At 54.7% G+C, this 22,761-nt stretch overlaps 1 protein-coding gene across 9 annotated transcripts in view; it reads right to left on the minus strand.

Annotated features, from left to right (window-relative positions):
- The window catches only part of Arhgef10l (Rho guanine nucleotide exchange factor 10 like), a 142,358-nt gene that overhangs the window by 16,288 nt on the left and 103,309 nt on the right, over window positions 1-22,761 (minus strand). For all 9 annotated transcript variants that reach the window (XM_074081199.1, XM_074081203.1, XM_074081204.1 and 6 more), the window contains 5 exons: window positions 22,380-22,501; window positions 16,699-16,785; window positions 15,347-15,570; window positions 13,644-13,798; window positions 7,138-7,286 (listed from right to left, as the gene is read on the minus strand). In XM_074081199.1, the coding sequence (XP_073937300.1) occupies window positions 7,138-7,286; window positions 13,644-13,798; window positions 15,347-15,570; window positions 16,699-16,785; window positions 22,380-22,501 (737 nt within the window). The remainder of the gene's footprint in view (window positions 1-7,137; window positions 7,287-13,643; window positions 13,799-15,346; window positions 15,571-16,698; window positions 16,786-22,379; window positions 22,502-22,761) is intronic.

The raw sequence follows: 22,761 nt of genomic DNA on the forward strand, positions 1-22,761 counted from the left end.
CAAGACTGATGGCTGGTTCAAACTTTCTTTAACACTCCATTCCAGAAAGGATTGTGCAGTTTGGTGACTTTGGTACATTTTTCTAGAATAGTCAACATTTTTTGCCAACATCTTAAGAGTCTATAGAACATCCGTGCCCCCAGCAATGTTAAAAATTCCTACACTAAGACTTGCTTCATCCTAAGCACACAAAAAGATGGGCACTTATGTTGGAGATGACCCTCTCTGGTCACCTCAAGGACCATACAGACCAAGGCATACATTGAGTGCCACTGCAGAGAGATTCCCTGTGTCATGGCTGTGCTGATACTTGACTTGTAAAATCAGAAGGAAACTGAGATCCATCTGTGCACCTGGCTCTCCTGGCAGAAGCGGGGTATAAAACGTCTCAAGGTGTGCTGTTCCCCTTATTCGTCTGTTTGATTTCCTTTCATTTTCTGCAATTATGAGAGCCAGCCTAGCTTTTCCTCTCCAGTATTGACACCTGAGGTGGAAGGGCTGAGTCGCTGGTCACCTGGGGCCACCAAGCACCTTTGTGGTAAATCTGTCCTCAGCAGCTGCTCCAGCCTTTCTCTACACAAGGAAATGCTGGGACAGAGATGGTGGGGGCTGCCCAGAGCTTGGCCCTTCCCCAGCTGTAGGGACCTGGTGAAGGCAACACAGTAGAGGGCAACAGGCAGGTAGCAGCATGTACCTTGCTCACCCCAGCTCTGCTCACCTGTGGAATCACTGCGAACCCCACAGGAAGGTAGGAGCATGGACCTTTGGTCAGAGACGCACCAGAGGCCCCGTGGTGGTGTTACCTGTGCAGGAAGTGACAGAGCTGACCTGGGAGCCCCACAGTTCACCTGCTCTGTGGCTGGCATTCCCTGTGGCCTGAGACCAGTTCGTTAATGCTTGAGAGAGTTGTAAAGCCACAGCTGGAGGCTGGGTTTAGGTCCCAATGCTGCCACTTCCTGATTCATTTCCTTCAACTTTAAAATGGTGCTGATAACAATGGTTGTGTAAGGCTCTTGTGAAAAACACACAAGGTAGCCCTGTGCTACCTGCAAAGGGCTCGGGCCAGCCCCTGGGAGCAGAGATCTCCATCAGCATAACGCTGGTGGTGACCAAGGCCTCTGCCCACCCATGACAGGGGCAGGTCCAGAGAGCCAGGGCCAATCAGGGAGGCTAGAAGAGCTGGGGAAGAGCGTGGTGTGGCAGGAGTGGACTCCTGCCAGGGGAAAGACCAGTCAGAGTTGAACAAACAGAACGAGAAAGAGAGTGAAGTCAGTGGGAAGAGTGCACAAGTCAATCAATCCATCACCGGGAGAGTGATGCATGCTGGGAGAGAAAGATGAGAAACGAGAGAAAAGAATGCGCACACGCACATGTGTGTATACTTGGAAACCTTTCTCTGAATACACCGGACATCCAGCTAGAAAGCACCAAAGCAAAACGAGCTGAATCCTGCTTGTTTAAACAGATGTTTAAAAATAAATAGGAGCTAGTCACCCACCTGGAGGTGATTTCCAACCCCTGGTGATTACAGACTGGTGCTTGCTCCTCACTGCCCTTGATCTCACTCGCTCATTCAGCAAACCATGCATCCAAGCCTGCTGGGCCCCATCCAGTCCCTGGGACACTGTGTGTGTTGGGGAAGGAGGGAACACTCAGACTCCTGTTTATGAACCCCGTGTGGTGAGGGCTGTGGAGGAGGGAGCTGCCCTGCAGGGAAGTAAGACTGCAGGGAAGGGCAGTGTTAGCTCCACACGGATTCACACCCAGGGCTGTGGTACAGAGGACACAGCTTTGGAAAGGTCAGGACCGGGTGACCAATACAAGCCAGGACCAGGTGTGGTAGGAGGGCTGCAGTTTCCAGGCTTGCCCCAGACCCTACTGCCAAGTGGACACTGTGCCACAGACTCAAGCCACAGTCAAGGATCTGCCTGGTCCTCACACTTACCTCCACTGGCACGTGTGCACACAGGCATCTGCTCGTGCTGCTCAGGTCCCCCCCACCCCCGCCCCGTCTTGCCACATTCCATCTGGGAACCTGGCCATCGCCCTGCCAAGCTCAGCCCCTCCCCTTCACTTTGGTTCCTCAGGTTGGTGGTGGGTGTCTGCCCCACATTTGGGCACATGCAGGACACACCCAGTCAGAAACCAACTGGTCTCTTCTCCAAAGGCTGAGGCTCTTTGTCTAGGACACCTACTCTGCACCAGGCTGGACCTGTGGTGGACTCTGGCCTGGTCTCAGCACCCATGTGAGGAGGCTCCTGCCTGCCCAGGTCTTCAGAGGAGCTGTTAACTCTGTCTTCACTTCTGCTCAGTAGTGCACATCACAGCCCTGTGGCCATGTGAGCACCATGGGAAAGTGGCCAGGGGTAGCCTGGAGCCCAGGGAGGCTCGAAGCTGGGCTAAGGGGAAGAGCTGGCATGGGAAGAAGGGGGCAGCAGAGGAGGGAAAAAGCAAAGTGCCCTTGCACTGTAGGGTGACAGCATAGTACAAGACACCTTCCCTGTTCACGGTACCTGCAACCCCACAGAGGATGGCCCAGGATCACACAACCCACAAGATACAACGGAGCGCATGGTCCCAGACAGGGCAGATGATGGTGACACTATGGCTGTGCCAACCACTGGGTAGTCCCCAGTCTCCTGAGCAAGACCCATGACCATAACGAAACAACACAGATGCCCACTCTGCACTGTCTCCCACCGAGCACAGCACTGAGAGCTGCGTGCCTGAGCAGCTTAGGTCTGGGGTGAGGTCTAGAATGACCCTTTTCCACAGGTGGGGAAACTGAGGTTATCAGCAGTGTAGTGGTGGCCAAGTCAGTCAGCCCACCTCTGAGCCACACTGCCCACCATCCAAACTCCCTCCAACGAGGCCTCCTTTGGAAGTCCTGCTGTGGACCCTCCCCCCAGCCTAGTCACCAGGCTTACAGATGACCTTCATAGTAGACATTCTTGATGCTTTGGCCACCAAGCCTCAGACACTGGCCTGAACCCCTGCATATGAGACACTACTCAATCCTCCTGGCCACGCAGCAAGGGAGGCTTGCAACACTCCCAGGGTCTGGCTCTCCCTGCTGCCCCAGCCCAGGCCAGTCACTCGATGGGTCTGAGTCTGGGGCTCTATGTGCCCCCTGTCAGGTTCCAGAAGGACTGGGCAGCTTTCCCTTGGGTGTCTACGCCGCCCTCTGCTCTCCCACAGCAGGGCTCAGAGGGGTGGGAACGTGGAAGAGCCCCATGGCGGGGTGGGCAGGACCCTGGCAGGGGAGGAGCTAGGGCTCAGAACCAGCACTGCCAACTGAGTGTCATCTGCCCCTTCTTCACTTCCAGCACCAGCCGTTACCTCTCGTATCCCTCTCGTCTGCCTCCCCTCTCTGCTTTTGCTTTTCTCCTCCGGTTTCTGTCCTGGCTCAGAGTTAGGCTTTACACAGCTAGTTCCCTGAGCCAACAGCATCCAATTTCTAAAAACAACTTCTTCAAAGACCATCAAATTCTTTCATTGGCCTAAATCTTCCAGTGTGGGGAGACCAAACAGGATTCAGGAAAGGGCTAAACTCTCATGGGCGAGGAGACAGGGCCCTGAGCCCTGCCCTAGCCAGCTCCTGTCCCAAAAAATGTCCCTTGCAACCCTTGTGATACCTCGGCGAAACCCTTAGGCCCCAGGATGGAGTCTGTACACCTGGCCCAGCCATGCCACCCTGGTGACTTCCTGGCCCTGTAACGCTTTCCAAGAAAAGAGGCCTCAGGGTTGGCAAACCCACCCCAACCTCCACTCTTCACAAGCTTCCCAAAAGGGAGTTCTTCTGAACATCTAGCCTCAATCTTTCCTGCTGCTGGAAGACGCTCACCCTCCCTTTGAACTTGTTCCCGCTAGAGCCTCCTGGGAAGTCTCTACAATCTTTAGAAAAGCACTTTCTCACGTTGTCCTTGCCAACTCTGAATTTCAAAAAAATCAACAGGATGACAACAAAGACCTACACATTAAAAAAATACAAAGCCAAAACCACTCACTGAACAGAGTCAACTCTGTGGAATGGCGTGACCCCGACCTCGCTTGCTCCCGTGGCCCTAACACCAGGTGCTTCCACTCACAGCCCCTGGAGGCTTGGAGGACTGGGTGAATCTTTTCGTCCTCATGCCAATTTGCATACCATTACCCAAGAAGCCTTGCGCCTGGATTTCACTTTTGCAAATTCCTACCCGTTTCATGTCATAAATAAGATGGAAGACAGAAAACTAATAGAGCCCAGTGATGCATAATTCATGCCACGTCACCCTGTTGTGACAGATTTACAACAGCTAATACATGCAAACTAAGTTTACGCACTAAATGTGAAAATTAAGGGTGGGGAAGGTGGCCGCACGCGGGGTGAGCAGGGGAAATCCAGAGGCTCTGGGTGTCCAGGAACCCAGACAAGTTTCTTCTCGGTTGTGCTGAGTGGCAAGAAGCATTAGTGCTGGTCTTGGAAGCCAGTGCGGGGCCACAGGAGGCGCTGGAGTGGACACCGGGTGGGATTGCAAATGGCTGGCATGTACTTCGGGAAGCACCTTTGTGCTGTGATGCAGATGGAAGTCAAGTCCCTGTGCAGCTGTTCTGTGCCCCCTGAGCACACCTCCCTTGCACTTGGAGAAGACACTGCAGTCAGCCCCTTTCCCTGTGGGCTCGTCTTATGGACTTCACACCCCTAACTGCACTCCTCAGGCCTGGTCTCGCACACCAGGGCTTTAGGCCCAGAACTGCCCGCCCTGAAGAGCTTCTGTCCATTTAATTCTGTAACGGGCCTCAAGAAAGTCAAGGGGCAGCTGTGCCATGAGCTACGTTAGTCAGTCACAGACCATGACCCAGTGTGTGTGGAGGAGACAGGCTGCTCCTGGGGTTGGGGAGCAGGGGTCTAATGGAAAACGCACTGTCTCAATGAACCCTCACCAGGGCCCTACGGCAGGAGCAGGCTTGGGGTCCAAGCACAATAGCATCTGCCCTATGCTCCAGCCTGGTCCAGGCAGGGCTGGTAGCCCTGACCCCGGACTGGGCTTATGAGGCTCCAACTCCAATTTCAGGGGCCTGTGCCCTGCAGGGGGTGGGGCTGCCACGAAAACACCTTGAGGCTGGTGCCAGGTCAGGTCAGTGGGTCCCCAGCCCTAGAGTGACACAGGCATCCTATCCACTTCTGTCCCGTAGCTTCATGTGTCAGATCTCAAGTGCAACCTCCATCCTGCCGTGTAGATAGAGGTGGCCCCACCATGAAGAAGAAGGAGCCATGTCCTACCTGAAGGCTGCGTCCTGCCCAGCCCAGGACACAGGCAAACAAGGCAGATGTGACACAGAGTCTACGTCTCAGCAGTGCCATGAACAACCACAAAGGAGATATCAGCAAACAGGAACCAGCATCCGCCCAGCCATAAAGACCTGAGGCAGGCTAAGCTATCACTGGGGCAGAGGTGACTCACCTGGAGCTGCATGTCAGCATGACCTCACTGGGGAGGTAACGGTTAAGCTGTGACTGAATGACAAAGAAGGAACCACAGGGGACACAACACATTCTAGACTGGAGAACAATAGCAAAGGTTCCCAGTGGGAAGGAGCTGGATGTGTCCCAAGGCCACCACCAGGAGTAGGAGAAAAAACACATGGCTCCATCCACGGCCCATCTGTGCCACAGGCCCAGCCCATCTCCCAGCCATGTTGCAGGGATCTAACAGCATAATGACCTCACAGCCAGCCCCATCCCCCCCACCCCTCCCCATCTCACAAGTGGGGGACAGAGACCCCAGGCCACTCATGTCAGGGAGCAGCCTTGCCCTCACCAGGCACCCGGCCCCGGTTGAGTGTACCCCACACGCAGCAGGCCTGCTATCAACCTGACCCCAAGAAGTTTTTTTAAATTAAGATGCAACGATCATTCCCGCAGCCAGCTTCCCCTCCAGCGATCACAGACAACTGGATTAGACTTTGAAGGCGGTGGTCTAGATAATGAACACGAGGATGCAGTGTTGACACAGGCCCTCGCAAGCAGTATTATTATTTAATAGGCCTCACTTCTGCCTCCGCTGGGATCAAGGAGCCGCACAAGCTGTCAGTGGGCAAAGCGGGAAACCCAGACACGCAGCGTGCGCGCTGGCTCTGCCGGGTACGGCACAAGCAAAGTCAGGATGGCCAGCTGGGCAAGGGGCAGGGTCCCCCAGCTCTGAGGCCCCTGCCTCAGGAAGCTGTTCTCACCACCCAAGGTCATACACACTGCCAGTCTGTCCCTGGCCTGGGCTTGAGCATGGTGTTTTCTTCTGCCCAGACGCCAGCTTCCCCTCTTCTTCCCCTGGTCACACACCCCCCTCACCCACCCCCAGCTCGGGATCCAGCTCTAGAGAGTGCTTCCCACTCCCACCTTCCCGGGTCCTCCTGGACCTGGGCCTGCCCCTCCCAGGCCTCACCACATGGCTGAAGCTGGCAGCCCTGGTCTCTCCATACTGGACTCTGAGATCCCAAAGAGCAGAAGTCTCATCTCACTAATTCTGGTCCCTGAGCACGTTATACCAATGCTCGGAGATCAGGGATGCTGAGCGCACCCAACACCTGCCCACCATGACAGACTGTTAAAAGATCACCTGCAATTGCCACCAGTGAACCAGATATAGGGTAGACAAAGGTAAACAAGATACAATCCTTGACCTACAAAACACATTAGTGAAAAATGCAGGCTCATAAACTAATGGGACCTCTCCAGAGTGACATCTGATGGGGACAGTAAACAGAAGGCCAAGGCAGCTTCCTTCCTGCCAAGGCAGCAGGCATGAGAGTTAAAGACTTGGGATGCCTGTGCTCACCCTAACTCTGCATCTTTCTAGCTGGGTGGCTTTGGGCAAGTTCCTTAACCTCTCTGTGCCTGTTTCCTTATCTGTAAAGTGGGAATAGGACTCATTTCAGAAGTATCTTGAGGATTAAGTAAGTTCACAGAGGTACACTGCTTAAGCCCATACCTGGTCCAACTAAGCCCTCAATATATGTTGGTCATGATTACTTCCTGGGGGTGGGAGGAATCAGGAAAAGCTCTTTAGAGTTAATGGACATAGCTGGGAGCCTAGAGGGCACAGGAAGAGTCAAGGTGAACCAGGCAGATGGCCCCATGGCTGCAGGGTAGGGCTATACCTGAGTCTGCAGGGTGGCAGCATCCAGGACAGTGACCCGTGGCCCACAGCTGGCCCACACAGTATCCTCCAGGCTCAGTAGGGTGCGGACAGGCCCTGGCCCCACGGTCAGGCACACAGGGGGGCTCTCCAGGTCCCAGGGGACTCCTCCTGGAGGGAGAGGAAGACACAGGTCAGCAGCAGGGACCAAGGCCAGCAACGGAAGCCCAGCTGGCTCCACACACCCTCCCCCTTCTATGACCCTTTGCCATCATCTTGGCTGGTGGTGGCTGTTCCCTTCACCTCCAATTCCCACGATTTATGTCCCGCTGCCCAGGGGACCACTTTGAATTCTTCCCTCCTTCCCTGCTCCGCCTCTCCCTCTTCCCTCTCTTGCTGTCTCAGCCACTCCACACATCCATTCAGTAAGCACCTCCTCCAAGCCCAGCCACATGTGGGAGTTAGGCAGCTAGATCTGAGTGAGGTCCAGGCCCTGCCCTGGAGGAAACTCCTCAGGGCAAATGGCCAGGGCTGATCTAGTTGCCACCCAGTGTGCCAAGCACTGGAGCAGGCCGTACAAACACTGGGGGCCACTGAGATAGAGACATGAGCTCCGCCCCCAGGAAGCCCAGAGGACTTCTTGGGAGAGGCGACATCCACAGCAGGCCCTGCCATGGGGCAGTGTGATACAGGGAAAGCATCCTGTAACCAGAGTTGAGGGACTTGGGGCCTGTCCCTGCTTCTAACACCAACTTGCTAAGGGCGTGGAGCACATCTGCTGGAATTACAGGCGAGTGCTACACGCCTAGTGGAGACTGAGTTTTTCTCTGAAGTTGAACCCCATACCACTCCAAACCCTGGGGGCTGCTCTGTCTTGTCAGGGTGCTGGGTGGGAAAGAGGGTTGAAGAAGAAGCTGGGGCCTGGCCCAGGGTGGCCTGTGTGGTAACACATCCTGGAGGGACAGGTGTAGTGGCTAGGGACCAGTGCCCTGCCCTCTCACCTCTCCACTTGTCCCCAGAGGAGTGCAGATCAGCCCACCAGACAACTTCCATTCTGAGCCAGCTGTGGGCACCACTGTCCCCAGAGCTGTATGGGCACCAAAGTATATGGGTAAGCCACTGCCTGGGGTGTGGTAGGGTGCCCAACCAGACTTCTTTCCTCTGCCCCAAGGCCAGGCCTGGCTGGTTTTCCCTCTCCCTACCCTCCCAGGTTCCCCTCATGCCCTGGTATAGACTCCCAACTCAGCTAAGAAGTTGGGGGATGGGGGACCCCTCAAACCCACAGACCACTCCTGCCAGCCCAGGACACGCAGGGAGCAGGCTGGGCCAGAGCAGTCAGGGGCTCTGAACTTCCATGTCAACTTGGATATTGGACCTCACCTCTCTGATCCTCAGTGTCCTCATCTGTAAAATGGGCATTATGGACACACGGACACGGACACGGACACACACACACACACACACACACACACACCGCTGTGGAGATCACACACACACACACACACACACACACACACACACACACACACCGCTGTGGAGATCACACACACACACACACACACACACACACACACACACACACACACCGCTGTGGAGATCACACACACACACACACACACACACACACACACACACACACACACACACACACACACACACACACCGCTGTGGAGATCACAAGGAGTCAAGGAAATGCCAAGGAAATGCATGTGCAGAACACGAGGCCCAGTGCTGGGCACACAGTTGGGAGCACACAAATCTGTGTGCCAGGCCCTCTTCTTACTACTTACTTCCCTAACTCCCCACCAGCCTGCGTGCTAGATACTGTTATTATCCCTGCTTTGTGACTGAGACACAGCAAGCTTAATTACCCAAGTCGCAGAGCTCCACAGTAGTTTCTGCTCATTGCTCCTATTGTCTGGTTACCAAACTCGGGTTGTAGATGCCACAACACGAGTCTGCTGACACAGGTTTTGACCACACTTAGCTAAGATGACAACAGAAACCCAACAGCTGAGAACTTGTGCAAAGCCACCAAGGGGTGACAGGTCAAGTGGCATTAGACTCTGTCTTAGACTCCTCCTCCAAGTCCTATTGCCAGCTCTGTGGTTGGGACCCATGTCCAGGGCACCAAAAGGTGCACCCCACCAGGACACCGCAGCTGCAGCGGTGTAAGGCTTTGAGCGCCCCCCAGTGGCTGGAGATGACCAGACCTTTTAGCCAGAAGCTTGAGCTCCTATTAAGATGGTACCAGGACCCCTCCCAGGGAAGAAGCAGCTAGGGATGCTGGGATAACCCCCGAAGACTGGGAAGCGGGATCCACTCAGAGGGCCTGTCAGTGACAGACACCAGAGCCTTGCACCTGCCACCCTGGGTCCAGAACATCACTACGGCTGCCAGAGGCCGGGGCCAGGACCTAAAACCCCCAAGGGTCACGGGTATACTGACCACCCTGTCTCCTTATGCCGGGTGTCTCCAGAAATCCTCTATGAAGTCCAGATGCCAGGACAGAGAAACTGTGGTAACATTTAATAACTTTATATCAGAAAGGATGCTGGACAAAAGTCCCCAATTAGAGGCCCATAGTGTCATCCTGAGCAAGAGCTGCCCTCGCTGGGACTTGGGTTTTCTATGTACCACAAGGAGACAGAACTCTGTCCTCTGAGGTCCTTTCAGCCCTCACTTGACAGATTTTATGATTATAAAGGCAAGCACTGAGAGCTCCCCATGGGGGCTCCACCCCCTCTGCCTCACCCTCCCTTTCCTTGCCCTCAGGGGCTGTGGGTAAGTGCGCACACATTCTGGAGCACAAAGTCACAGATATGCATCCACCCCCCTGCATGGGAGCCCATCCATCTGAGCTGGTAACAGCATCACAGCCATCGAGGGGAGATGCAGGCCCCTTCTCGGCAAAGGCACCTTCAGGATGACAGTGTTCCTCCCCCCCCCCAGCCACAGGGGACAAAGCCCCATTGGTCTCCACCAGGGGTCCAGCAGGCAGGACACAGACTGAAAGTCATCGAGTCTGTTAGAGGCCCAAAGGGCAGCCGCTGGCTAGCGAGGAATAAATGATGGTAATGGTGGTGACGAGGATGCTGGGAGAGGGGGAGACAGACATACCAGTTCTGTTGTGGCAACTGTGGAAATTAGGGGAATTAGTACACCTGACCTTCACAAGTATTCTAGAAGGTGAAGCCGTCTGTATCCATTTCCCAGGTGAGTAACAGGAGTTCAGAGAGGCAGAGCCTCAGGCTCAATCTCTCACAGCAGAGGACTCAATCCTAGGCAGCCCAACCTCCACTGTCCATTTACTCCTCTGTCCTCTGCCTCTTCGAGGGACCTCCCACACCCCTATGAGACCCAGTAATGCCTATGCTGGCTCAGAGGGGAGTCTGGGGGGAGGTTCCAAATGGTGGGTTCAAACACTGGCCAGCACAGAACAGGATAGGGTCAGTGGACACCTGGCTCAGCCCTGGGTCCCAGCACCCTGCTCAGTGCCTGGCACCTCGTGGGCACTTAACATGTACTCAATGGCTGAATGAATAAATGCAGATAAGCAGAGGCTCCTGTGGACAGCACACTGACTGCCAGGCTGCACTGATCTTGGCCTTAGTTTCCCTGCCTGTCAGCTGGAGGTGGTACTCAGGCCCCTCCTACTCTGCACGTGGCCTGGTCTCGTGGGGTCATCACAGGTCAACTGTCAACTGCTGTTCTGTGGGGTCTCCAGGATGAAGCTAAGTGCTGGGGTTGGGTTCTGGCAGATTGGCTCATTATGTATAGCTTGATCTTCTGCAGTGAGTTCAGTGCCAGGAAGGCCACACCCAGGACCACCGTGGGGATGAAGATGCCAGGGCTGGGTTGTTCCCAATCCCAGGTGCTCCTGGCCACCAGGAGGCACCACAGATCAGTTCTGAGGGGCACAGGGCAGGGCGGGGAGCAGTGGAGCTCCACCTCTGCTGCTGGGGTGGGGTTAATCTGAAGGAAGGCAAGACTGATGCTGGCCAGGGGCCAACCCCAACCTGTGCAGCCTAGGTGGAAGCTCATGGAGAGGAATTCCACCCACCCACACTACAGCAGGCCAGAGTCCCACTTCCTGCCAGGCCCCCTCTAAAGGACACTATGGAGTAGGGATGGGGTGCCAGGAAGGCAAGGCCTCTGTGACCACAGCATAATTAAACACCCAGAGATGGGCTCCTGGGAGGGTGCGGCCAGCAGGCTCACCTGCCCACTAGCCAGAGGGGCAGTACTCAGCCATTTTTAACTTTTTTTCTACTTCCCACCACACTGTGACAAAGCCATCTGCCCCAGGCCTTGCCTGGTGCCTCTTCCCCTCGGGTGCTCTCATAGCACCACAGCCTCCTCTCTGTGGTCCCCGCCAGCTTAGCCACTCCCCTGCCTCTGGCCTTTACAGGTACTGCTCCCACAATGTCATTCCCCAAACTCTGCTTGCCTGGCCACTTCTTCACTTCTCAGCTCCAGGGTCTGCCTCCTCAGAGAGGCCTTGGCCACCCACCCTACAGTCAGATGGTCAGGCTCTCACGGGGCCCCCCAATCCATCCCCACCTAATTATGCCTCCCTCTGGAGACTATGAGGGCAAGAGACAGGTCTGTTTGCTCACTAATATGTCCAGGCACTCCATGAATGTTTGTGGGCAAACGCTGGCAAGGAAGGAAGGTTTGAGACACCTCAGCCCTTGTCCAGGCCTCATAGCTCCAGCTCTGCTGGGGCAGGCCGGGTCCCTCCTGTCTGCAGGGGCTTTGGGAGGGAAGAGAGATGTCTAGGTGTGAGTCTCAGCTCTGTTACAGGATTCAGACAGTCTCTTCCCAGTTGAAAAGCAAGGGTATGGGGTCCAAGGGTCCCCAGTGTCTCTCTGGTTCTGACAAACTGCCAGGCTCCAACCACAGGGTAAAAACCAGCAGTTGGACCCAAAACTGACCATGGACTAGATTGTGTCCCTCGCCCCAAATCTGTTACATTGACACTGCAACCCCCAGGACCACAGAGTGTGCCTCTGTTTGGAAACTGTCCTTGCTGATGGAGTCAATTTACATGAGGTCATACTTGTCACACCGATATGACTGATGTCCTTACAAAGGAAGATTAGGACACAAAGCCTCATGCACAGGGAGAAAAATGTGCAGACTGTGGTAAGGCTGCCACAGCCACAGAGTCCCCAGCAGCTGATGAGGCTGGGGACAGATCCTTCTCAAGGGCCTCGTAGAGAAGATGGCCAGCTGACACCTCCACTTGGGTTCAGTCACCAGAGTGGTGACAGAACAACTTCTAAATTGGCATCTAAGCCATAGGTGTGGTGTTCAGTTACCCGTCCCCGAACTGTGCCCCTCCCCTCCCAGGTCAAAACCAAAGACCAAGGAGGTGAAGGGCCAAAGGTGATGCAGACCAGGGCCAGCAGGCAGGGACGAGGCAGGGTGGGCACCAAAGGGTGGGTGGTCCCCATACAGCCCCAGTCTAAACCTCCACACATCTGAGAGCATATTTACATTCACTTGCATGATCTGTCTGACAGTGAGAGGGATTTTTTTCCCTCCTTCTTCCCCCTTTAATTAAAAACTATAAATGCCTTATCAAAAGCTAATTAAAAATACCAACACAGTGCCAAGTGGCAAAAAAAAATATAGCTCCATGCAAATATCCGTTTATAACCCTGCAACAGGCTGCAGTGACGCAGCAATTAGGGCCGCTTTGGAGGGGGAGGGGACAGAAGCCACTGCTGAGCCCAACCAACCTGCAGTTCATCTGTCCACTCTGGGTCACCAGGGTGCAGCCACACTTTCCACTCAATCCTTGTCATCAAACTGAGGCTGAGCAAGCCATAGGGCACGGGACCACAGCACTCACGTGGCTGGGGACAGGCTGTGTCTCCCCCTACCCGTGTCAGCATCCTGGTCCACAGAGTGGAGGTGATTCTCCAGGGTCTTGGTGACACTCAGGATGACATACATGTATTACACACTTGACCTCTTCCTGTTCCTGCAGCACAGCAGCCCAACGCTGCTAGCCTCGCTCCCCAGACATGGGGACTTGACCAGCGACAGCTGCATAAACTAACAGTCCGAACGCCTTCCCTCCCTGAGCACTGTGCCCTGGCCTGTGCTGTGCTCTTCGCAAGCTGCTTCACCCACAGGGACCATGAGCGGAGGGCACCACCATGATCCCCATTTTACAGATGAAGAGCCCAAAGGACAGAGGGGACACCAAGCACCATGGACACAGTTGTCACCAGGCAAAGCCTGAACAGGAGACCAGATCATCTCATGCACTAGAAGCCCCTGCCCATGGGCCTGGCTGCCTGCAGTAGTGAGCGCCCTGTTCATCAGGGGATTCTCATATGAGGACCATGCATTTGACCCAGGGGGACCCAGGAGTCTCTATGCCCCTGCAGCTCAAGATTCTCCCACTGGTTTCTGAGCTGTCCCCATGGCCTGCCTCCTGCAGTCTCTCTTGGCAGAGGATCTGGCTCCCACTAGCACCAGGACAGCCCCGAACTCCACACACCCAGTCCTCACCACTGGTCCGAGGGTAGGCAGCGAGGGTCCCGTCCTGCAGGCCAGCAAGCAGGTGGAAAGGGCTATGCCGCAGGCAGAGCACGGGCTGTGGGCCAGGACTCCTGCAGGTTGCCAGGCACTGCGTGCCGGTGTCCACACTGCCATAGAGCAGGATGCTGCAAGGAGAGGGGAGGCCACCATGACTCACAGACATCCACCTGCCCCACCAGCCTAACCGTGACCAGACCAGTGCTCCTCCCGCCAAAGCTCATACTGCCATGGGTGGCTTTTCAAGGAGAATGCTCTCTCTGGTCCCATCACAGGGACAATTCTAGGCTCCAGAGGCCAACAGCTGTTTTCAGAGTCACAGAGACCCACCCAAGTTCAAATCCAATGTGCCACCTCCCAACTGAAGACCTGGACCACAAACAGGACCATGATGCCCATCTCAGAGCCACTAGGGAACAGAGCAGGCACACATGGGTGTGCCTTACAAGTGTACGCTAAGTAACAAGGTCTTCAAAAGGCCACATGGTGTAGGACACATGTCATTTGTAGGACACACCAGAGACACATCCGCAGAGGCAGAAAGATCAGTGGCCTTCGTGGAGGATGAGAGGGGAAGTGGGAGACCACTGAATGCATATGTGACTTCTTTCAGGAGTAATGAGAATGTTCCAGAACTATTCAGTGGCTACCTAAAGCCACTTAATTGTAAACTTTAAAATGGAGAATTTTGTCACGTAACTTTTTTCTTGGTTAAAAAAAAAAGAAAAAGGTGTTCACTGAGTCCCTCCTAAGTTGGGGCCCTGGCTGGCAGACCCAGCCTGGGCTTCATGGAGCATAACGACTCCATGCTGATTCTGCTTGGGGAGTCAGCTGGGGGCCCCCACCATGTGGGAAATGGGGATGTGGACAGCTTCCATTTCACAGCACGGACCCAGCATGGGGTACAGCACATAGCAGGTGCTTAGGAGACACACTCCTCCATCTCCCCTCTCCAGGACAGGAAAGGGTGGAGAAGTGCCCAGCCACAGACTCTAGAGAGCACGGTCCCTCCACTGTCTTCCCAATCACCTTCACATCCCAGTTAGGAGGGATGAACGTCCCTCGGCACTTCCGAGGCCAGCTTCTGACCTGTGCAGGCTGCGGTTCTGGCTGTGGCCTCCCACCTTTGTGTGGCTCACTCCCCGGCTCCACGCGTGTCTCGTGGTGGGGAACCCCCTTGTCCTTGCTATCTACCTCATAACCTCAAACATCCTGGGACCCTCATCTGACCAGCAGGGGAGGCACAGAGGCCACGGGTGGGTAGACACTCAATGACAGCTAAGCGAGCCAAAGGCTCCATGTGCCCTGTCTCAGTGAACTTGCAGTTGCCCTGCCTGCGGGGCGGTGGGGTTTGGCAGGATTCTGGTTGTCATTTTATAGATAAGAAGCTGATACGCAGAGAATTCAAATGATGTGCCTGGGGATCAATGTCCAAGAAGTGGTGGGGCTGAGATTCAAACCCAGGGCTGGGGACACCAAAGCCAGCATGACAAACACACTGCCTTGGAGAAATCAGTCAGTTAAAGTACAAGCTGCTCCTGACACTTGGGCTCCCATACTATCATCTCTGGTCCCCAACTTCCTGGTGTTACCCTAGCAGGGACAGAGAATGTCAGTGGGTGGCAAACAGATCAGGAAAGCTGGAGGGAACAGTGCCCGGTACACTGGTCCCTCACCTGCCATCCTGGAGCCCCAGGCAGATGGTGGGATGCACGGTGGCCAAGGCGTCAGCAGTTGCCCGGCTCTCATCTGTGCCCTCTGTGTCCTCCTCCGGCTCCGGAATGTACTCCATACAGAGCACGGGTGCTGCCAGCGGGAAGGACTTGACGGTGCGTGGTGAGGGCCGGTTCAAGGAGAAGATCTCCACCTGGCCCCCGGCGCCCTCCTGCCCACCCCCGACCTGGAAGCAGAGACCCAGAGAAACCGTCAGGTGGGAACCATGTGAACAGAGGTGGAGCCCAGCCTCTCCTTCCCAAGGACAACATCCCAAATACCTCCCTGCCACTGGGGTTACACAGTGAGAGGAATTCCAGTCTTCTGCCCACTTACATACTGTGCTCACAAAGGTCACTGTCCCAGCTACATAGCAACAAACTAGCTTCAGGGATCAAAGGAAATCAGGTAAGCAGCTAAGGTAGATGAGGTGCCCAGTTGGCTTTCTAGTTCCTCCTTGGGAGGGGTGCTTCAACCAATAGTCACTGGATGTCTTCTCTGTCCTTTTACATGGTCCTATCTGTCTTTTTCACTGTTTTACCCTTGTATCTAGCATGTGACATGCACCTAATATATACTTGTTGGATAGGTGGGTGGGTGGATGGATGGATGGATGGATAGATGGATGGATAGGTGGATGTGTATATGCATAGATGGATAAAGAGATGGGTGGATTCATAATGAACAATAATTAGATAAATGGATGGATGAGTGACATGGGTGGGTGGGTGAGTGGGTGGGTGAGTGGGTGGATGGATGGGTGGGTGAGCGGATGGATGGATGGATGGGTGGGTGGGTGGGTGGATGGATAGGTGGGTGGGTGGGATGCATGGACGGATGGATGGATGAACAGGGTAGATACATACAAGCACATAAAGATTGGCAGATATGCCATGTGCTAGATAATGGGGAAATGTCTCAGAAGAGACATTTGGCTGAAGTCTAAAAGAAAAGTCAGAGATTTGCTCAAGTGCCTGGAGATAAGAATAAGCAGAAGTTAGATAGCCAGGGGATGGTGAGGCTGGAACCTCAGACACAGGAGGGCGTAATCTGTGTCATGACCCACATGGGGGTGGGGGCTCATTTGAACGAAGAGAAGCTTTGCCAGGAGCTGCAGAGGTAGCAAAAGTGGGTAGAATCTGCCTCCTGACCCTGGGGGAGACCCTGTGACCCAGGCACTCCACACAGCTGCCAGTTCATATCCCAGGAAGACCCTGATGGATGAATCTGCTCCACAAGCCACTAGCTTTTTCCAGCACCCCTCCCAGTGCCACCCTCCATGCTTCTGCCTCTGCTGAGCACAGGGACTACTCACCCAGAGGTAGCCCTGTGGAAGGGAAGTACTGACTGCCGAGAAGCCCAGCAAGGGACAGTTGACAGGACTGTGGACCAGGGCCCCGAGCTGTAGAGACAGAGACAACGCAGGTGGGGTTAATTGGTAAGGAACCAAGGTGCCGATATTTGGCAGATCCTGGGCCCATCCAGCTCCCCCAGTGAGAACTCTAAAGGTGGGATGAGGAAAGTGACCCATGTCACATGGTCTCCAAGTGGCTCCTACACTACATATGTGGTCACTCTTCTAGAACCTTCTGGCCAGAAGGAGCTTACATGAAGCTCTGTATCAGCTAGGCTCTCAGAAACTGGGCAGCTTCCAGATACGGTTCATGGAAACCCATTAAGCCTCCCCCCGCCCCCGCCACCCATTTTGAGGATGTAGAAGATGAGGTTCACAGGGATAGGGGCTTCGCTAGGCCACAGGGAAGGTGAGTGACAGGGCCTGGCCTGTACCTGCCTAGTCTGTCTCCTGCATTCCTCCCAAAACCACAGGGAGGCGAGAAAGGAGACATTGGAGTTCTGCTCACTATGCCAGGCCCAGAGAGCTGGACAGCTGTGCAGGTGGTGCACGGAGCTGGGGCTCTGTCTGTAAACAGCTGTCACTGAGAATTCCTGGCTGCTGTGCCTCTTCCTGCTCTGCTGCCCCAAACCCCATGCTGGTGGCCTCTCAGGGGCCCGTTCCCTGAGCCAGACCCAGCCAGTCCATCTCTTGGGCCAGGAGAGCTACGCAAAGGAGGTAGTGCTGCTAGGGGCATGCATGCCACAAGGCCTTTTCTGGGCAGATGCTGCCCTCTGCTGGTGTCGAATTACCCGGCGGGCTGCCGCTCTGCTGGAATAGTTAATAAAACGGCTAACGGCCGTGGGCAAGGAGGCCTGAACAGTCACCACATCTGGCCTCCTCCTGTAGCAGTCCGCCAACTTAATGCTCATTGTGAGGCAAGACTAGCTCAAGGTCACACAGCAAATTAGGGCAGAGGCAAGGCTGGAATTCAACCTTCCCATTCCGGGTCCAGTGTTCTTTCTACCCTGGTTGAATTCTACCCAGAAGCCAGCCAGAGGCCTCAACACTTTGGGGTTCCACCTCTGCACAGTTGGGGACGCCGGCCTCCACACCCTGACTGAAGGCTTCCTGCATTTCCTGTCCACTTTGCTTCTTGGTGGCCTTCTGGCCCAGGGTGCCAGCCTGTAGGCTCCTTTCCTCTCAGAGGAGGGAGAGGAAGTCACAGTCCTGGCTCTGCCATTTCCATGGCAACTCCAGTGGGCCCTGATGTCAGCTGAACCAACAGAGCTGGGTCCAAGATGGTAGCAATAACTCAAATGGCTCCTTCATGGGCGATGGCCTGGACCTCCTCTTGCCTGTGCCAGGAAGCTGATGTCCAAGAGTCAGAGCAGAGGAGGGCACATGAATGGGGAAGGGAAGCAGGCCTTGGGTGCTGCCAGGCTGGGCTGCATCCCCAGCTAGTGGCTGCGTCTGGGCCTTCCAGGCAAATCAGCTCCTCACATATAAATGGGGGCCTGGCTTCACATCAGGATTGGTGACTGGGCCTGGGGAGGGCAGCACACAGCACTGAGCATGGGGCTGGATGTGCAGCACCTGGCAGTCAGATTCCCAGGCCTCCCTCGGGGCATTCCAGTGTCTGCCACACTGACTCGTGTCCTCAGCAGAGCAATGCTGAGGGCAGGGATGCTCCAGGTGGGCAGCTGTGCAGTTAGCAGGCAGCGCCTCCCCAAAAAGTTCATGTATTGGAGCTTGGTCCCGGATGGTGGCATGGAGTTAGTGGTACAACACGGGGTGGGGGGTCAGGGTGGTGATTAGGTCACGAGGGGCATTGTCCTCAGAAGAGATTAATGTACTTTTCATAGGACCCCAGCTAGTTCCCTCAAGAGTGGGTTGTTACAAAAAGTGACAGCCTGACTCCTGAATCTTTCTGGATTCTTCTCACATGCATTCACACCATTATAACAGACGGGAATGCCTGATCTTGGACTTTCAGCTTCCAAAACTGTGAGCTAAATAAACTACTTTATTTCTTTATAAAGGATCTTGCTTCAAATATTTTGTTATAGCGACAGAAAATGGACTAAGATACAAGCCAATAGCAGTTCTGGCTAATGGAAGCCAGGGAAGATCCAGACAGAGGCTGTGGGGCTGGGGAGCTAAGGCCTAAGCAGCCTAGCCACAAACCCTCTGCAGGACAGGGTGCTCAAATCTTAAAACACCTCAAAGTGGACATTAACCCACTCTGTCCCAAAGTTCGTTCCCAGGCAGCCTGGAGACTAACCTCAGCCAATAGCAGATAGTTTTGTGCTATCCCCTCCCAACCCTGCTGCTGCCCCTCCTCAGCCCTCCAGGCACAGGCTCCCCTCAGATGGAGCTGAGGGCCCAAGAAGAATCCTCAGACACCCCAATACTCAGGCTTTTGGGAACCCCCAGTGGCCTCTTCCTCCTGGAGCAAAAGTGTCCTCAGATACTTGTTTCCTCAGATACTTTCTTAAATCCTGAGTGCAACTGAATAACATGTAACTATAATCGTATCACTTAATCCTTACTGTGACCTCCTCACACTGAAGACAGTTGTGACACTGCGGGCTGAAGCAACTTTCTGATGTCACATGGCTGGGACCCAGACAGGGTAGCTCCCTGTTCTCTCACACTCCCGACAACCAGTTCCCCTGGGAGGCCTGGCGAGACCCAGCATGGGCACGGGCCTGTTGGCACCAGCAAGAGACCTGCTCCCCCTGCCTGCAACCTGTAACCTTGAGGACAGAACCCAGCATATCTCATCCCACTCGTACAGAGCCCCAGCAGGGAAAGAGGCTAGGACCGGCAACTCCCTGGGGCCAGCCTCAACCTTCCCTGGAGAAACAGGCCAAGCCACTGGCTCTGCTGGCGGTAGTGAGAGAGGCAGGCACCATCTGTTCCCATGGCAACTGGACAAGACCCTGGCACTCCAGGGCCCTGGATCATCTGACTGCCTCACAGAGCCGATGGGCACAGCCGTCTGGTCTGGGTGGGAGGCAGGCATAGAAGAGTGGGATCTGCATCTTGGGGGCCCAGCAAATAGGGCCATGCAGGTTCTGGAGTGTTCCCCAAGAACCCCACAGGCCTATTACCCATGGAGATTCATCCTCAGCCAGCAGGGGAACCTTGCGCAAACTCTGAGCAGGAGCCCCTGGGGGCTGGGATGCTTCCAGCCCACATGTTCTGGAGCCCCAAGAGCTCCGAGTGGGGAGACGAGTGGGCCCTCACCCCCCCGGGCTCAAGGCAGCAACGGCTCTCCTCCTAGGTGTGGGTTTCTTCCAGGGAGACTCTGGAGGAAGTGGCCTGTCTGTAACTCCACCTCCCTGGTCTGACCTGTCAGGGCTCAGCTGTGGCCTGTGTTCCCAGAGATGAAGACTGCAGTCCCTACCACAGAAGTCACAAGGGCTAGCACAAGACACACCAAGGCCAGGTGAGTTCAGACAGGGTGGACCCTAATGACTGCCTTTGCCTGGACTCTGCTCTTCACCACAGGTAGTCTACCATCAGCCAAGCCAGTCCCACCTGACTTACAACCCCACCATGTCCCCACCTCCCCTTCACTGCCTCTGCTGGGGCAGAGACAAGGGGATCAGGATGGAGCTAATGCCTTAGGTGCCAAAATTTAAGGGGGTGCCAAAAACACAGTACTGGAAAAATATTTTAAGGCAACCTGGGGGTAGGTGTGGCAGGGATGGGACTCGGGGCCTTGCGCGTCCTAGGCAACCACTATACACTGAGCAACACCCAAGCCCACTTATAGCAAGGTTTTAAAATCAAAATTAATGCAAAAACAGCCACAGTGAGCAATGATTAAAAGTCTGAATAAAGCTGGGATCCACCCTGCATTTATGTGATCTGACTCACTGGCCTCACACTAATCCTGGCCTTTCATTTACCAGAAAAGAGCAGCCAAACCACAGGCTTTACTCTGCCGAGAGGATTTTTTTTTTTTAAAGTATTACATTTATATTTATCTGATCATTGAGATTTTTGGTGGCCGTTTTATTCCTGCAGCAGAAGCAAGGCCTCTCTCCCCTTCTCCTGATTCAAGTTGGGACCTTTAAGAGATAATTAGGCCATGAGGGCTCATCCTGACGAGTAGATTCATGCTGTTATTGCATCAGTAAGTTGCTTATAAAAAGGGAATAGAAGGGGCTCAGCCCGATGTCCTCTATCTTTTTTTTTGGTGATACTGGGGTTTGAACTCAGTGCCTCATGCTTACTTAACAGGTGCTCTTACTACTTGAGCCACTAGTCAGCCCCCTATGTCCTCTATCTTGCACCCATACCTGTCCTCCCTTCCTCCACAGGAGGCTAGCGTGAGGGCCCTCCATATGCTGGTGCCACACTCGTAGACTTCCCAGCCTCCAGAACAGCGAGTCAAATAAACTGCCACTCTTTATAAGTTACCTAACCTCAGGTAGTCTGTTACAGCAGCAGAAAACAGGTTAAGACACCTCCAGCTCACAAAGTGACAGCCAGACCAGCTCTCCTGACGAGGGCCACCTCAGCCTCTGTGTTGGCTTGTTTGCTTGGAATACTGTTTCCTTAGAGACTGAGTCCTGCTTACCATTTGAGTCTCAATTTAAATGCCACCTTCTTAAGGGCCCTCTCTGAGCTGTCAACTACGAGGCCCCCCATCTATGCACCTGCTGTACCACAGGCTTCTATTCTTATAACGCACATCACTCTCTTCTATTTCCTTCTGTTTGCTGTCTTTCTCCACTGGACTGAACGCTGCACAAGGTGGGACCTGGAATGTCTTAGTCACCACTGTATTCCCAGTTATCTAGCACACAGTAGGTGCTCACATATTCTCCTTGAATGAGCAAATGAATAAAGGAAGGAAGTGGACTTACATCTCAAGGAGGCTCTCTCAGCTGTTTACAGCCCCAGCCTACAGCCCCGCCAGCACGACTCCCGGGACTATTTGTCTGTGCTGGGTGCCACGCTCGCTCGCCCGTCCCCAGAGCTGAGGTCCTCATCTGCTTGGGAGAGGAAGGACAGTAGTTGCTCCAGGTGGCAGGGTGGCTCTGCCAGGACATAAGGGACAGATGACCGGTGGGGGCTAAGCTCCATGGTAGTGAAGATCACGGGGGTGTAATCGGACAGAGCAAGGTTGAGGTCCTGGGCCCACCCCTTCCAACTAAATCATGTCACCTGCAGAGCCCTCGAGTCCTGGTCTGTGATGCAGAAATGTCTGCTCAGAGGTTCTCAGCAATACCCAGGCAAGAAATGATAGCAAGGTACCAAGCAGCACGGTGCATGCTCAACAGATGGGCACTATGGTTGGGGAGCATCCCACATAAAGGTGGGAAGGGCCCTGCCCAGCCAGCTCCAGCTTCCAGCCTGGCATCACCACCAAGGGTCCAGCCACCTCCACCCATTCTGGATCCTGGCTGTCAACCAGTGAGACCACAGCTGTGTTCTCAAACAACAGGAATGTTCCACTCACATGACCCACGCTGGTCATGCACCCATTCTTTGGGTGGGAAAGCTGACTTGCAGAACACCACAAAGGCTGGACCACCTGGGTCCATAAGCAGTAGAGAAGCTGGATTTCTGGCCGCTACCTAGAAACTGGTTCTCCCAGGTGAGGCGGGGCCACGGCCACCTTCACCTCCCTGGGGTTCACTCACCTGTAGGCTGAGGGCCCGGGAGGAGAAGGCAGGGACGCAGCAGGCCAGGATCGGGCACCAGAAGGGGGCTCTGCTCTTCCTGTCTTCATCTGGACACAGCCAGCCAGGCTGGTTCTCCTCCCCTGGGACAAGAGGAAGGGGGTGAGTGAAGCTAGGTAGTGTCTGGGGACCGACCAGGCAGAGAGCAGCTGTCGCCCCACAGCAATCTGCAGTGCGCCAATCTGTCACCCCCAATTCACTCACACTCCTGACCATCTGGGATAAAGTCCAGCCTCACTCTGTGGACTTGGCCATGAGCCCCGAAAGCTGGAGCCGGCCTCACCCTGATCACTGAGCAAACTCTGCAAATCACCCCAACCCTTTAAGCCTCAATTTCATCACT

This window comes from Castor canadensis, chromosome 7, assembly GCF_047511655.1.
Source record: "Castor canadensis chromosome 7, mCasCan1.hap1v2, whole genome shotgun sequence".
Classification (NCBI taxonomy): Eukaryota; Metazoa; Chordata; class Mammalia; order Rodentia; family Castoridae; genus Castor; species Castor canadensis.